Genomic DNA, 18,122 nt, shown 5'->3' with positions numbered 1-18,122 from the left:
TGTTATAACAATTATTATCTCTTTAAGTGAAGGAACTTGCTTTATCAGGTAACCCTGGACACCAATTTGGATCTGTGCCTAAAGAGCACATATAACAGTTCTCTGGGTAGCATTGCCCTTTGAAATATATGTCTGAGCTTCATTTCTCATTGGTAATAATGGTTAATGAAATCACCAAACAAAAACTTCAATCGCAAAGACTAGAAGATTAAATTAGGTTTCGTAATGTGAGCTGAACTTCACTTACTGGCTTGTATTATTACAATAGGTAACACACTTAGAATAACTAGGGGGGTTGCAGGATACTTTTTATTATTAAGACCATGTTTTTTTCAGTAGCCTATAATCTGTCAGTCTGACAGCTGAAATTTTCCTTGCCTAGTTTAAATTTTTGTTATTATTTTAAATTTTAACTCTCTTCTGAGAACACATTAACAATAAACTAGAGGGCATATATGCTTAAAAAAAAAAAAAAAAAAAAAAGAGAAAAATTGATAGATATCATCCAATTATGATTACCTGATAATCTCCATTGTTTAGAATTCTTAAACCTTTTGCGGAGGACTACTCACACTTCTATTGACTACAGATATTTGAAGAATCTCCTGTGTCTGTCCACCTGATCTTTTATCTACTGACAAAACTTCTGAAGAGTTAAAAATCGTCAGTTCTTACCCTCACCATTATCCCACAGAGACTTCAACAACTTTCCAAGAACTCCAACTAATCTCAGAAACAATCCTGTTACTTCTAAAGCTCGTGTCATACCTTCAACCTCCACACACTTGTTCCCCTACAACAGTTGGAGCAGTGAAAAAGAACACCAGGGTAGTGAACAAAATGTCCACTCTCAAAACTGAAATTTAGCACAGTGTCTCAATACTTCAGCTACCTGTCCTCCCTCCAATAAGCAGTCCTCCTCAAGGAGTAAGGGGGCAGGCAGGTCTTTCTCTCAATAATTCTTTGCACATAGCACATGCCATTCACAATCATTCTTAGCCACAGAATTTAGGGAACAACATTTTTCAGAGTCCTCACAATAAGTATGTTGGAAAGAAAAGGAACCAAGACAGGTTTGACTTCAGAAAAGTTCCTGGATCCAGCAACCTTCCTCTAGAATTGAAAAATTTCATCTTATATTGTCAGTTAATATTATCAGCCCTACAGTTTAGACAATTACAAGTATTAAGTATGCTGTCCCCTCTTGCCCCTTTCTGGTTGCACTGAAGTAGGCTGTGTTCTTGCTTCCCTTGCCTACAAGCCTGAGAACATGCCCCTGAAGGCACCCAGAACAAACAGAAATAAATATCACAACAAAGATTGCAGGAAGATTTATGTTCTGTATATCATACAGAAAGAAATTATGACAAGCCATATCAGGACCAGATTGTTCCACAACTAATATACGGAGTCTCACAAAAATGCAAATGAAAGACCTGATCAAAATCCCAGGAATTAAGCCAGGAGAAATCTGTTCCAAATACATTTTTAAACAATCCCTTGCTTTAATTGCACAACTCCAAATCTCAGCCAAAAGGTTCTACAGAATTCAAGCCAAACCCATCCGCAACTGTACCCATCTTTAACTATAAAGAAAGTTGTTGTTCACAGGGATCCTACCTTCTTTTACCAGCTAAACCAAGTTTTGTAGGAGAGAGTACTGCTTGTCTTTGTGTCCACTACCCTATTGATTGTAGTGTAAATATTAGGCTTCCTGCTTGTGGAGAAACTACTGCAAAGTTTCTTTCAGTTCTGTTTGCACATTTCAAACGTGTGCGTGGTTCAGAACAGGGAAGTTTATGTAATGTTCCAGAGAAACAGCAGTACATCACGGCTCATTTTAATTCAGGTATGAATACATGACACAGATGAATTCACAAAACGCTCCTTTCATCTGAAATTTAAGTAGTAACCCTATTTCCCCTGAAGGTTTAAGCTGCTTTAAGTGACGAAATGATTATATTTTCCTGTTTCTTTAAAGCAGTACTGGATAGAAACAGCTTAGGATGAATCTCCTGAATTTATTCAAAAGAGAGCACACCATCAGCTATAAGGATATTTGAATAAGTCAATCCAAAAGATCTCAGTGTTCTCTGCAACTCCAGAACATGACAATTTTAAAGTTTGCTGGAAGCACTTTAGTGGTAGAGCATATAAAATCATCTTTTCCCCAAAGGCCAAATTTTCAAGTATTGAACAAAGCCAACTATCTACTTGCAGAAAACAAGAAATCTGTATGTGCACCTGGAATATTCACCTATCTAAACACAAACATATGACACAAATTTTATATGCATGCTGTCCTTCACTTCCCATTACTGAACATCCTGCTTAACTTAAAGCTGGCTTCATCTTTCCTATAGAAAGGGCTTTTTTAAGTTATTGTTATTAAGAAATATCATTGGCAAAGTGACAGTGGAGTACTTCTGTACTTCTGGATTGCTCTTGCTATCCAGACACCCACCATAAGCCCAGGGTCCTGTTCAAACACACCCTTTTCTGCTCTCACTGCTGCTTTGTGCTCCTACCCTTGCTAAAACTCACATTATCTTCCATTCACAAGTTTCCACATTCTATTGGGTTTCCTCTTTCATTTGGGTCTCAGTTCAATAGAGCTGTATGTTCTGTATAAAGCAGTTTTGATAAGTTAAAACAACCCTTTTGCTCTGTTTCTTTGTTTGTTCTTTAAACTTTCTGCACAGACAGAATTTTCTCTGCAGCTTTCATTACATTGTAACTGTCCCCTAAGGCTTGATACCAACTCTGGGACTCTCACTTCTCTCCCTCTGCTTGCAAGCCACGTTGCCAGGACAGTGTCACCTTGGGCTCACCAGCTCTTGGCCAAGAGCAACAGACAGCCACTGCCTGGCCGAAACACAGACCACCCAGCACCTAGACCTTACCTCCTGGGAGCAGGCAGTACTGAGATTTGGGGCTGTCTGCACTGCCCAGCAGCCCTTTGCTGCAAGTGACACGCAGCAGCCTTGCTCGTCTTGTGGGCCGTCACTTGAGCCAGTGAGAAACTGCAGGTAAACATGAATCTTGCTGTTACCTTGCTGTCTGGTAGTACGCAGGGAAGTTCTGACCAGTGATCTTAAATATGCATCCTGAAGAAGGCATGGAATGCTCCAAGTTCAGAGAGAACAAATACATTTCTAATACAGAATGCTGAAATCACTGAGCAAGCAGTAAGAACAACCAAAGAGGCAGATTTCTCTCAGACTTTGCTGTTAAAACCTTCCATAGCACACATTTCTTCACAACACAGCAAATTATCATCATGACTGTGACCTAATACACAAGATGAGACAGGGAAGCAAAGGTCTAGAAAAATCAGAGGGCATTTCCCTACCACAAACACTTCAGCACCCAAGCTGCAATACTGCGGTCATCAAATGAAACATGAGCACAATGTCTTGGGAACATACGGAGAGAGACCGGGCAAGGCATAAATGCTTACAAAATAGCTGTACTTGCAGTCCTGAAGCACCTACAAATATGCAACTTACTTTGCTTAAATATGACCAATTTAAAAACTACACGAATCCTAAACTCTTAATAAAATCATTTCCCTAGGGCATTTGCTTGTCTTTAGAATATTAAAACAAGAATATGGCAACCAAAAATGATGGTCAATGGATACATGTCTTTCTCGGTAAACTGAGAGAAAAAAAAATGTTTTAAAAACAATGAAAGCCTATGAAGCTAAATTTTCCACAGCCCAGAGATGATGATACACAGAGCAGAGAGTTTTATAATGTTCAATTCACTGCAAATGAGCATTTCATCAGTATTTATTTTGATATCTGAAAAAAAATTCCAATTGCATTCCTCCCAATAAGGTTGCCTTGTATGACATAAAAATGTTTTCTACAAGGTAATATTTTAACTACAAGCAGGACTTTGAGGATAGAAGGAGAGAATTTATCTGTTTTCAACCTAACAAGACATCCTAAGAGGAACTTTCTGAAAGCTTCATGCAGATATTTAACATTGGTGTTAAGCAGTACAGTGAAATCTGAAACATATTAACATTTCATAAGCTCAATAATTTGAAGTTGTTCTTTAAAATACACAAGAAGGCATTCCCTATTTCAAATGTTATTACTATTTATGGTTGTTGGAACTCTCATATAACACTGTATCAGTCAACAGGATTTAGCAGCATAATACTAAAAGGAAATTAAATACATTCAATAATCAGGCATTAAATTTTTACGCTCAACTATCAGCATGTTCACAAGTAAGAAACAAATTTATTTTAATATTTAATATATTCTTCCAATGGGCTTACTAACAAGAATTTTCATTTATAGCTTTCCTTCAGAAAATGTCATGATTACCATCTTAACAAGGGAAAAAAAAGAGAAAGTTCAAATGCTGATTTTGGCATTTGTATTTCTCTGATGTAGTTTACCTAAAGATGAAAAAGTATCTAGAAAAATAGATCATAGACACTCACAAAGTTAATATTTCCTAATTCAACTACCCAGCTCCTAATCTATAGCACACAATTACAGCTTTCACTAATGGGTTGCTATTAAAAAATAAATCAGCAGAAACACTGCGTGCATTTTTGCTTCCGTTCAGCCGGAGCAAGCATACAGTGTTGTATTATGCAGCTAGGTGAGACAGCTTTCAACTTCCACATGGTATTACTTACCCAGAAGCATGTTTCTCATCTACAGTTAGTTCAGCAGAATATGAAGCTCTGCACAATAGATCTAGCAAAGGGAATGTTCCCACAAACTCCTTTTTTGACTTGGGTTGAGTTTTGAGTAGGGTTTGAACTCGAGCTGCTGAGAAATATGCCTTGCCCCATAAAGCCGCAGGGATACTTTACTTCACTCTCATTGGTGAATGACACCTCTTCAGACTACACTGAAGTGATGCAGACAGTCAGTAGCTGGTGCCACTTTAATTTGAAGAAACAAAACCACAAGAGAAAGAAAAAAGCAAGTAGACACTACTCTAAAGTTTTAAAGTGGTATATTTTAATAAAGCTGCCCTGAAACTGCTTTTAGTTGCCTAATCTTTGAGCAAGGCAAAGACCCCTTGCAGAACTCCTGTGTTACACAGGGTGTTTATTTACACAAAACTAAGTGTCTCAACAGTAGGCTAAATTCAGGTTCTATAAAAGAGATTGTCTGATGTTACCACAGTGCTTGATTACCTCACAGCTGAATTTGTCTCATTAGATACAAGACACTTCTTTTAAAGAAATATCAGCAGTGAGCTGGTTTGAGATTTTTTTTAACCTGTAATTGCATGGCTCAAAAATCACCTCCAACCCTAATCTGAACATGGAATAGAAATGTTTAGAATGCTACTGCTACCATGGTAAGTACCACAAGTCCATTAAACCCCATGACAGACTGGTTCTGTGCAATCACTGTTAACCCCTTATTGCAAAAGCAAAAGGCAAGACACATAAAAGCTGGGACTGGAACAATATCCCTGGAAGTCTTCAAAAGACGTTTAGATGTAGAGCTTAGGGATATGGTTTAGTGGAGGGCTGTTAGCGTTAGGTCAGAGGTTGGACTCGATGACCTTGAGGTCTCTTCCAACCTAGAAAATTCTGTGATTCTGTAATAAATTGCTAAAGGAAAGAGGTGTCCATGCCCTCGATCACCTTGCTTTGGGATGTGCTGTTGCAGCACATACACAGTCTGTACAGAACTTCTGATGCCTCAGAAGAATGCTTCCAAGAACTAAATCAGGATGCTTGAAAAAAAAAGTTTATCAAAACAAACACACACTCATGCATCACCAGGAAGTCCAAGAGCATTAGGGACAGTTCTTTATCTGATGCAAATTTGTGCAGTTGTAGTAAAGTCAGACAATCCCTCATAGTCAAACTGAGGATTATGAAACAAACTTTGTGTAGAACCCTCCAACTTCAGTGCTTTGCCTTAGATGTACAGAGATAAGAACTACTTAATTTCCCTGTTTGCTTTTATAAAAATGAGAGGATGGGAGGAGGGGGAGAATAGGATTTTTAAAAGCAAACTACTTGAAACAAATTTCCTCAAACCTAGAAATAATAGACAAAATGTTTCTGAAAAGATTAATTTTATATTCAGTCCTTCATAAAACATTGTTCCAGTGACAACACCCTTCTTTAGGGTGTGACTATTGGTTACTCAAAGCAGCACACATGAAACTTCAGCCTAATCTTCTTATTGTATTCTAGAGCCTGCCACTCCTCATCCTCCTCTCTACTAAAAAGCAGTTTACTTCAATAATTACCTGCCAACATGAATTGGCAGCAATTACTTGATTTTGTTACATGTCCTGAACTATTCGGTACTCTTAAGAGTCCCCTCAATTTTTATTTTTATTTAAAAGGAGGGACATTGCTAGTAGTAACAATCTCAGGAAAAAAAAAAAAAAAAAAAAAAAAAAAAAGTGGAAAAAATGAATCAGTTCTGACATAAAAAGGCAAATAAAAATGAAACCCAATTAAAAATAAACCTCTCTGATTCTAAGCAAAGCTTGTGATCTTGGAAGATGTGACTCATTCTTATTGCGCACTTGGGATTGGCAGCACCAAAACACTATGAAACTTTATGTGGGTTTTATATAGACTCAGATGACTTAGCAAGATGACCAGTATTCCCAAGTAAAAACTACATTCTCTCATGCTGACAATTATACTACTACTTGTATTTTCTGTGAAGTCTGAAAGGTTTTTTTTTTTTAAGTACACTGTAAACTGCAAAAGTGTTTCATACATTCCATAAGCATGTGGTATATTTGTGCATTATAAGACGATGAAATGGCAAGGACTATATGCCCCTGAACCAGCAGGCATGCTTCCCTGACTCTCTCCATTTGTTCAATGTCTGTAACATCTCCTTTTTGGCAATGCTTGATAGCTTCTTGTTAAAGCCATTACAATGCACTGGTATGCTCAGGTCCAACCATGTAGCTGCTTCAATGCACTGTAGCTCCCTTCTGTTTCCCTCAACAGCACACAGCAGCTGGTCTCACAGAGACTAGCCTTCAGTTGCAGGCATGCTTTCAGGACTCACTAACCACAGTTTCAGGGTTTTGGCCTGCCCTCGAGCTCACATTAAAAATGTGATTTCTGGGACTAGACAGTCCAAGTTTTAACTCCAAATCTCCCTTCCCTCCCATTTAAAACACATTAACTCCCATCTACTCCTACCAGTGCCCACTGTCCCACAATTGTGGGAGTTCCCTTGATTATTTTTGGGCCTGACCAGGCCCCTTTGGTGATACCCAGACAGTGCCGGTACTGCCATGGCTCCTCCACACTGTGAGCGCGTTAGCCTGCTGGGCCACGAGGGCTCACCAAATGCGTGTGCAGGCCCAACTGAAAGGACGGGGGTGAGGAGGGAAGCCAGAGGAGAATAGTCCTTTCAAGCACCAGACTGAAGTGGTCATGCAGCTACTGCATTATAGATGGTGCTAAAGAGCTAAAGAAGGAAGAAAGGTTAGGGAAGGTGCTGGACAAGAAACTAGAGAGAGAAACAGTAGAACACAGAGGAGAAAGATGGGGGGAAAAGGGCTTAAAAAAAACGCACAGCATAGTATGTGAGACAAGAATGGAATAAAAGGCAAGGCAAAATGCTATTGTAAGATATCGAAAGGCAGATAGGGAGAACTGAAAAGAAACCAAAAACATTAGGGAGAAAATAAAGTAAAAAAAGGCAAAGAACAATGGTAAATGAAATATGACAAAAATGAATGCATTTTTTCCCAGCTAGCTATCAGGTGCCGACCTTCCAGAAGATAAGGCGGTACAACATTCACTGCAAGCCTGGTACCTACCACCACAAACCTAATTAAAGGAAAGAAAGCATGCACAAGAGCATGCACGCTGGGACTGCAGAGCAGCAAGAAGATAAGCAGTTGTTGAGCCGCTTATCTGAGGGCAAGTACACTCAGGACTTGCTTACAAGCAGCTCCCATAGCCAAGAATGAAAAGCTGACAGACAGCTCAACTGGTAAGATCCTCAGGTGGTATCTTTTTACCAAAGTTAATGCTTTAAATTTCCATACACGCCCTGTGTTTTTCTGCCATCTCTCATGTGTAAAGGCTAGAGAAGTGATACTTGAGCATTTGTAATAAGTTATTTATTATCTTTGGCTAACAAGTTTTAATAACAAAAGTAACTTAGAATCCAACAATATCTACATAAAACATGGTGTTTGGACTTCCATTCTTTCTGCTGCTTTGATACAGACAAGTCTCCCTAGCAGGCTGTGATATAACAGGTTTATATTTTGGCTGATTCTTAGAAACCTGGAGAATTGTACCGTCAGGATGTGACTGAAGCAAAATGAACAGTATATGTAGATGTACTTTATTTTCAGCTTGAGCACAGAGCAAGTCATCCTTCCAGAATTCCAAACTTTAGCACTTGGGACTTCCATAGAGATTAGTGTCAAACAGTAATAATGGCATCCTGCTGTCAAACCCATAGGAGGCTTCTCTGCATGACTATGCTTAGATTCTTTAGGTTTAGTCCTTTGCTTTCTGTGCACGAACAATTCTTCAGGTTTGTTGTACTTGTTCTCAAGGTTGTATCTTCAGTGCAACATCTACTAATTGCATATAGAAGTGTTGCAGAAGTTTTTCACAAAAAGAAAAACTGACTATAGCTACTACATCTAGTAATAGCTAGTAAGTTCTGTTTTTATGCTAAGTTTTTGACCATATTATTATTGTACTCCCCATAATGATTCTTAACCTTCATTTCTGTCTACCAAATATTTTCATATATATATGCTGAATAGAAGAATGTTAGTGTTAAGATCTTGATGAATTCATAATGAAGACAGATAGATGGAATATTGCAATGCACACCAATGAACTGCAAGTACTCTCCAGAGAGACTGACTTAAAACAGCAGCTAGTATATGAAAAAAGACCTTTGTTCAATGAAAAACACAGCTATCCTACCTCTTGTAATAAAGGATTCACACCCATGCTCCAAATTCTGCTAAATACAGGAAGTACCAAATCACACACATTTTGTTTTTAAAATTCAAGGCAGGATTCAAAGCAAAAGCAAGGAAGGTAGCTTCACCGGGCAACAGTGCAAACCTGTCACACATGCATGGGTTTCTGAAGGTCACATTCAAGCACCATTTTTGTCCAATGCATTTTATGCAATCCCTAAGAATCATCTCAATTTGAAGGAGCAAAACAGAAGTCAGGAGACTGGTAGCATAACATGATCCTACTGTACAGACACACAGGAACATGCAGGAGACACTGTCAAGCACAGATGAAATTTTGACCTAAGATAAATATTTGTCATTATAAGGTCCAGATGACAGCAGGCATTTCAGAGTCATTCCAATAAGTAAGTACTTCACTGCAGTCAGAAAACAAGAATAACAAATTTATTTTCTGCTTTGGATCTTGTGCTACCAGGCACCACTGGAAAACAAACTTTCACGTGCAGTACATCAGATTCCCTTACCCCCTCCTTATTGCCATAAGCACAGATTCTGAAAGACTCATTGCCTTCCAGTTCTCCAACTCAGTTTGCACTGGATTCCTCTATAACCTTCAGAAAAGTTTAGAATAGAAAAAAAGGTTATACTTAAAAACAGCAAAATTTTAAGTCGTACATATATCTTCCCCAGCTTTTGCTTCTAAAATTCAAATAGATATATATTCATCATAATGTTAATGATAAAAAGAGTTCATAAATAATGTGAATAGGGGAGAATCACAGAGCTTAACTAGCTGCAAGCTAGTCTATACAAAATTCTGTAAAACATCCCTTGATGATTTTTAATTTTATGTATTACAGTGATGCTGAGAGGTGTCAAGTGACATTAAGCTTCACAGTACTAAGAGCTCTGCATACAAGAATTCCTGACCTAAGAGATTTCGATGTAAGTAAGCAGTACCAAAAATGATACAGATGACAAGTACATCAGGTTTTCTATGTAATGAATTAAAGCATCTGTGACTTTCCCAAAATCAAAAAGAAAGTGCTTGATACGCCCTGCTATATAATACCAAATCTTCTTTACTACGTTCTATTCTGCTTTTTTTTTTTTTAAATGACCTGTTCAGACATTTTTACTAGAGCTAGAAAGCAGTTATCCCATCACAACAGATAAATGCCAGTGACATTGTTCCTTAAACATAATCAGCTTTCTTAGAAAGTGATGACACAACATTTAAAGAAAGAAAAAATACACAACAACCACCAAAGGCTTAACCATTCCTATGCCATTTGCAAACCACTTTGTTGCTGAGGAAGAAGCAACTCTCATGCCCTAGAGATTTCAAATTGTGGTGCAAAGAATTTCATGGTCAAGTTGGGGAATATTTTTGTGCTTGAATGAAAGCATGAGTGCTTTCAGGGCAAAAGAAAATAGGAAAAGGCAATAGGGGTCAGGATTCAGACTACTGAAAGTACTTCCTACAACTTGTACAAGGGCAGGCATATTGTAGCATATAGTGATACCAGAAAGAGATACTGTCTCATTTGTACCGAAAGTATTTGACTCTGCTATCAAGAATACCTTGAAAGGAACTCTATCTTGAGAGCCACCCTTTCATTTGACACCAGAAATATGAAAATATGGTAAAGGCTCTGGGAGATGAGTATGCTCATGACTTTTTTTTAATCAGCATGCTTCTCTCTGTTGTTAAGGGATAATGGACTTTAGCAAACCAATCATCAATTCATGGCATAAATGGAAGCAGAGTAGGTTGCAGTCACAGAAATGTCAGATTGATGATAAAAAATGAGAAAGACATTTATACTGACATGAAAATGTAAGTTTAATACAGCCTTCTGAGTAATTATTTAGTTTGAAAATACATTCAAATCCTTCCAATGACTGTAAGAAGCTTAGGAATTTAAAAAAAAAAAAAAAAAAAGAAAAGAAGAGAAAAGAAAAGAAGAGAAGAGAAGAGAAGAGAAAAGAAGAGAAAAGAAAAGAAAAGAAGAGAAAAGAAAAGAAGAGAAAAGAAAAGAAGAGAAAAGAAAAGAAGAGAAAAGAAAAGAAAAGAAGAGAAAAGAAAAGAGAAAAGAAAAGAAAAGAAAAGAAAAGAAAAGAAAAGAAAAGAAAAGAAAAGAAAAGAAAAGAAAAGAAAAGAAAAGAAAAGAAAAGAAAAGAAAAGAAAAGAAAAGAAAAGAAAAGAAAAGAAAAGAAAAGAAAAGAAAAGAAAAGAAAAAGTTTCTCCGTACAAATATGCCAAAAAGTTTAACATAGACAAGAAGTATAAAAAGACAGTTTTTTATGAAGTCATAAAAAAAAAATGAATGACACATCCAGGTGTACTATACTCAGGGCTAATAGTTTAAACCCCATTAATCCCATTTTAAAGACAATCTCATAAAAGCTGCTCATTTGCCCTTTTTGCCCCTCTCTGTAGCATTTCAAAACAAAATTTTAAATTAGAAGCAGCAGCATAGCAAATGTAAAAAATAAATAAATATAAACAGCTGAGGCAATGATTTATTTTATTTTATATTTATATTTTTTAAGCAGATAATGGCATATTGATCAGTTTAAAGTTCATATTTTTGGCAGGACTGGCCTTTTTCATAAATAACACTCAGAGTGGATAGAGCGAGCCAATGACTTGTTCAAATTTGTACTAGTAATGGCTCAAAATTACTTTGTGATGTTTGAGTGCTGGGTTATGAAAATAACATCCTGATGCAAGAAGGAACAGAAGATAAATGAAACCATGTAAGGAACTACCATCCCTAATTCACAGGTTCACTCATTAGGGGAATTTATTGACAGACTTATCTGAGACATTAATGTCTGTTTCTGCTCAGATTTTACTCCGCTCCTCCTTCCCCTCCTTCCGCCCCCTCCCCCAAATGGACATTCTCATTTAATGACAGGGCACAACAGGAAATTTCCACAGATGAAAACACTTCTGATAAAATATAGGGCTGGAAGGCTATGCAGTCTCATCCTAATCCGGGTGTTTCAAAAGGATTCAAGTATGACAGAGTGCAACTCACTCAGCATTTGTGTTAAGCTATAGTTGTAAAACAGATGCTGAGAAAAGTCTCCTGCTTTCAGGGGCTGAGTTGCTTAACTGGCACAATCCGAGCAGCACAATTTCCACCCCTGCTCTGTAAATGTGAAGCAAGATGTCTGTTCTTCTGTGGACTGTGTATTCGCTCCAATCTTCTCCCACACAGCCTCTCCAAATTAAAAGAGAACTGCATATTCCCCAAACTCCCTTCCCTTCAATCCTTCCTCTCCATTTGCCACTTTCTCTGTTTTCCTGTTCTTTGTCTTTCCATCTATCATTTCTCTACTTAATTAGCACTTAATTGCACTGTGTGCAGCTATGATGATACTGGCCTCTTTGTTCGCTCTTCTTGTACATTGAATCCTTTTCCTCTTTGGTGATGGTCAAGTTAGCAGCTATTTTTTCTGGGTTTGCACTGGATCTCATACTGCAACCTTAAAATATTTCTGCAGTCCACCAGAGCAGTGCTCTGAGCAGAGCACCACTGCAGAGCTGGCTGGAGTGAAAGCACACTCCTGTCCTGGCACAGCTACTTTGCAGGTCATGGGAAGGGAGAAAGCTGCAAGGAACGGAGACACCCAGCACATGAAAATCCATGTCAGTGTATTTTGGAAGTGGAAGATGTGACTGAGAAGTAGACCAAGGGCTCTGCACTGCAGGGTGGGGGAAAGTTTCTGGGCTTAGGCAGCTGAATGCCAGTATGATAGGACAGGGTCTGTTGTAATGAATTCCCTCTGAAACAGACAGATGTGTGCTACTCTACAAAAAGAACAGTCTCCCCCAGAGCATGGTGACAAGTAGTAGCTCGTTTTTATTTCAGCCTTAGGTGTGAAAGCCAATTAAACTGCTTAACTGACACAAGACACTGAGTTAATTTTTCTTGGCAGCCAGCCTTCTCTTTCTACAAAGCCATCAAATTGTGCACGAGCTTTCCAGAGATGGCATCTGTACAGACGCATCAGAACTAGAAGCAGATTTACACCTGTTAAAATCCATCCCCAAAGGTTTGCAGGTTCACAGATGCACATGGTTGTTTGAATGTCTGTGAGACTCCATAAGTATTTATATCTAATACGAATACAAACATATGCTCCTAAGGCTGTGTATGAACAAGTGTGAGATGTACAGAAGGTTGGCTGAAAATTTCCAGGCTTTGGATGGGAACAGAAAACAGCACCGCAGACCTGGACTCACTATCAGACCTCCACCCCTGCATTTCTGATGGAAAATTCCATCAGTTTGCACTTTGGCATCCAAAGCTTACACTTCTAAAAGCGTCACATGATTTTTGTGTAAGGTATGTTGCTACCAGCCCAAAAGCTCAGTATTTCAAAATGAAATAATTGCCTTCTCTCTGAATCACGTTATATTTAGTAAGCTTTTTGCCCAAAAGGTTATTTGCAATATATCGATGACGTCCTCTCTTTCCAGTCTGGATAAAATACTAATCTTACAATGTTAACATCTGAGCTTCTTATTGATACCTTAGCTGCCTTTTTCTGCATGCATTTAGGTATGATTATTTCCTCCAGGGAATAGGAGACATACTTGCTTTATCCGTTTGGGAAAACCTGCTCACAGAAGACGCCCTTCCTTCATCAGAGTATTTACTCAGCTAATCCAAGTTCACCAAAGACATTTAAAGCACTGATTGCAGTAAGGTCATTCCAGATACCTGTTAAGAATTTCTGAGCAATCCAATTTAATTAGTCATCTGAGTTTGCTCATTTGGAATGGCATACATTTTCACCAATTACTTAAAATGAATTGCTGTGTTCTTCAACAGATTAGCACTGCAGTCTGCCACCTCTTTGGCAAAGTACCAGCATATTGCAATCCATGACAGGACAAAAAGTACCAGCATATTGCAATCCATGACATGACAAATTTATGCCCATTCAAGTATAATTGAGTTTTTAATTGTCATAGAGAAAAACAGATAAGCATCACATATTTATTTATTTTTTTAATGCAACAAGCATGAATATTCATTTTTTCCGTCTATATCTCATTCAAATTCACTTAGTTCAGTAGTGTTGTTATCTAAATAAAAATAGAACTGTAAGGCTGTTTGACTAATTTTTCCTAATCTGGTGATCATTCCTGAGGGCTATTTCAATATTATCTACCATTCAGACCAGTTTCAAAAAGCCTCTGAAGCTACACAGAAGCAGAAAGAAATTGCAGATACTGTGTCCTTGGATAACTGGGTCATATCTGTATGGGACTTGAACCCTAAAATAAAATAAAATAAAATAAAATAAAATAAAATAAAATAAAATAAAATAAAATAAAATAAAATAAAATAAAATAAAATAAAATAAAATAAAATAAAATAAAATAAAATAAAATAAAATAAAATAAAATAAAATAAAATAAAATAAAATAAAATAAAATAAAATAAAATAAAATAAAATAAAATAAAATAAAATAAAATAAAATAAAATAAAATAAAATAAAATAAAATAAAATAAAATAAAATAAAATAAAATAAAATTAAAATAAAATAAAATAAAATAAAATAAAATCACTATTCAAGCAAATGTTGCTGAAGCAGTGCAATTGCAGTTTTGCCTGCTTATCTAATTATGGAATTAACTAATTCCAGGTACCATGATAGTCCAGTCCTAAACAACATACGGACAAAACCTTCTAATATGGATGAGGATTACATGTGTCCTACTTGAAATGATACTACAAGACAGATTTTGTTTAGCTAGTCAGTTCCCTAGGGAAGCATTATACTTCCCTACACAGAATGAAACACCGATAATAAGTGTATAGGAACAGAGGAACTAAGAAGAGCTGATAGACATGGACTCCGCACTACAGTCCATTACCTCCTTTAGCCAGACAGCATTTAGGCACCTAACAGGATAAAGACAGTTTAATGGAAATTAGAGACAAATACATTTTCTTTAAAGCATGTGAAGCAGTTTTGGACACTTTCCTTGAAGTACTCAAGATAAATCAAACCTTCAGAGGAAGGCTTGTCATCAGTCCTCTCTTTCCAAACATACCCGATTATTCCCAGGTTGCTTTCTCCAGTAACATCTGGCCTCATGGTCTCAGTAAAAAATTGATATTTTTTTTTTTTTTTTTTTTTTTTTTTAATATAAAGCTTAATTTTAGAGAAGCAAATTTTGTCTTACGCAGAGGACCACTTTCTGTGCCTGAGTCAGTGTTTAAAGCCTGCTCGTCTTGACAGCTGTAAAACTGTACCTTAAAAAGATAACTTGCACCATAGTTATTATTATTTCTGAGGTAACAGTAAATTACCTTCCATGTCTACTCTAGCAATCAAATAATGATGATAAAATGCCCTACCCCTCTTTATTTATATCAAAAAAAACTTCCATATCATTCTTCCTAACTGCTCCAAAATTCTTTGGTCCAGCACCAAGCATCTGATAGGATCACAGTGGAGGGTTCTTCTTTTATGCTCACCCCCATCCACCAAATGCAAATCAGTTCTTGCACCAAGACCATGAGGCTAGAGAAACAAGTCTACAGCACCTGTTAAATGCTGTATCAGGCAGCAGATGGAGCCAGCACCTACCTACAAGCCTAACAGAAGAACATTAAAGCCCTACATTCACTTGTCTAAATTTGCCCTGTGAGTCAGGCTGGCAAAGTAGTTAAGAGTGCTTCCAGCATATGAATTTGGGCCTGAAAAGTCACCTGCTTCTCATCTCCCCAGACTTTCTGACTGGTGTAGTGACTCTCTGTACCTCAGCCCTGCTATTCTGGGCTTTACACTATTTCATGGCAACTCCAGGTCACTACTTCAGTGGATTTGTACGTTACCTGGGATGTTCTCTTTCAGATCCAAGGAAGATGTGAGCATCTAACAATAGGGCTGCACAGAGCAGTCTGCAAGGCTAGGGCACCCTATCTCCTTTCAAAGGTAGATGAATAATGGTGGTCTGTACTTTTAAATCTCATTTTCACTTCCTCTTGCAATACACAAAAGTATGTTTTGCTGGGAATGGATTAGCTAAGTGGTTCAGGCTTGCTGACTGCAGTAGTGCCAGTTAAAGTAAGTGCTTTAACAAGTGCCTGCACTCAGCGAAGGGCAGTGGGAGAAAGGAGCTCCCTCGCTCCTGACCGATCTGCACTTATTTAAGAAGAGTATAATTTTACTATTCCTGCATTTTTCTCCATGCCTGTTACTCTACTGAGCATGTCATACCTTCTTTCATTTTATCAGTTTCAAAGGAAAATTTAACTAGTACACAGTAGTTAAGCAGACTTTATGGAAGATGAGCAGAAATGGTTGACCTTAGGGTAACTCAGACTAAGATTTTCTCTTCTCAGTTTCACATTCTGTAGGTAAAAATAACATCTTTCTTTACAATGTTCTTCCAAAAATTCACTTCTTAGAGAGAAACTCAATAATGGAAAGACTGACTTTGGTTTCATATTTAAAAAAAAAAAAAAAAATGGGACCTCTAGAGAAAGTCTAAAGAAGGGCATACAGGTAAACAAGCATTTCATTTTTTATCTTGAGTCATTAAAAGTAGTTATATTTCGTATACAAGAAAATAATTATCTCAGGAAGATGTATAGGATAAAAGATGTATACAAGGCAAAAATAATCTATACAAAAAGTGGTGCAAAAAAATAAAGTTTGTGTAATTACTCAGATTGTTTTTAAAATCCTACAAGTCTAGAACTTTTAGTCCTTCAAAATCAGAGAGAAGACAGACCAATATCCATCTTGTCACAGAACATATTCTCTCTGCAGTGGGATAGCCTGCAACCGTCGCCATTCTCGAACATATCACGAGACAGAGATAGGTCTCTCCTGAAAATCAGAATGGACCCTTACATAAAATCTTTGTGCTCTTCAGAAATGAATTGGACCTGCAGCCAAGCAACTTTCTCCCATCATTGTAAGCAAAGAATAACAATAATGGAACTGTGAAATACAAATATTTCAACACTAAGAAATCAGCTAAACAAAAATGTATTTTATTTCTGGACTACTCTGAACAGAATAACACGAGTAAACTCCTGTCTGTCCCTCCCAGACAGTTCACATCCATTTGTATCAGTCAGCATTACTGGCCCTTGACAAGAGAAAAACTGACTAATGAGACAAGCGTTGCATCTATACCAGAGTCAGATTTAGATCTGTACAGAAACTTGAGATGCAAAGAAATGCCAGAGCAGCTTTATCTCAATCCTTCATGTAACCTTTTATTTTCATTGGAAAGGCTGACCAGACTATATAGTTAAATAAAGTCTGGCATCAAACTTTATTTTCCAACCTCACATCTCCATTTTGAGGTAGACTGATATCCTACTTTTTCCTCACAGATAAATGGACTTTTTTTTTTTTTTTTTTTTTTTAATTATTGTTTTTCCCAACAAGAACATATGCATAAAGGAAGAGAAAACAGCAACCATGTCTGAAAAGACTGGCCGTGAATCCAAACACAAAGACTGAAGAACCACATAACCAGCCCTGGTCATTTCAACTACTTTCTGAAATTTCAGTATGAAACAAAAACATGCTTAATCTTAACCAGTTTTGCAACAACATATAATAAAGTTTATAAGTATACATACATCTGCTGATCATGAGAAAAATGTGCTAAAAAGTCACAAGAACGGTAAATTAACCAGATCAAAGAGCTTATCTCCTGTTCACCCTTTTTCAAAACAGCTATTGGAACTCTGCAATGACTTCCATAGTTCAGCGTGTACAGAGTTTCTTGCTTAAATTCCAAGTCACTCCCACTACATATCCGTATAGTCCATATACAGTCCATAGGAAAAGAGACATTTTGCCTAGCAATGTATGGAAGACCTAAACATAACATTCGATAACATAAAAACAAGATCAAGATATCTCATGAAAACTGTAAGTATCAACCTAGAAGACAAAGTTGCCACCTATGTTGCTAACAGCTGCAGACCATGTGAAATGATTAAGAGTCCATTTTTGGTACAGATCTCTGAGACATTAAAACTATTGGTTCTTATGACTAAATAATCAAAATTTGAAACATTGTGACTTAAAAATTTCCAGAAAAAAATAAAAAAAATAAACAAAATCTGAGAATGATCCAGTTAAGAGGCCTTTTAAAGACCTTTACTCTTTCAAGTATTTCTTGAG

At 37.1% G+C, this 18,122-nt stretch overlaps 1 protein-coding gene across 13 annotated transcripts in view; it reads right to left on the bottom strand.

Annotated features, from left to right (window-relative positions):
- Positions 1-18,122, bottom strand: part of ZNF385B (zinc finger protein 385B) — a 176,315-nt gene that overhangs the window by 86,797 nt on the left and 71,396 nt on the right. Inside the window, exon 1 of one of the 13 annotated variants that reach the window (XM_084522973.1) lies at positions 9,459-9,516. The exons of 10 other annotated variants lie outside the window; for them this stretch is intronic. Coding sequence is in view for 1 of the 3 variants with exons in the window: in XM_084522981.1 (XP_084379107.1) it covers positions 4,664-4,682 (19 nt within the window). In the remaining 2 variants the exon portion in view is untranslated. Of the gene's footprint in view, positions 1-1,620; positions 1,643-4,663; positions 4,842-9,458; positions 9,517-18,122 lie in introns of those variants that run through there. 2 more of the 13 variants (XM_084522981.1, XM_084522974.1) reach the window with 2 other exon arrangements.

The sequence above is a fragment of the Aythya ferina genome (assembly GCF_964211825.1).
Source record: "Aythya ferina genome assembly, chromosome: 6".
NCBI lineage: Eukaryota > Metazoa > Chordata > Aves > Anseriformes > Anatidae > Aythya > Aythya ferina.
This window is presented reverse-complemented; position numbering and strand designations above follow the sequence as displayed.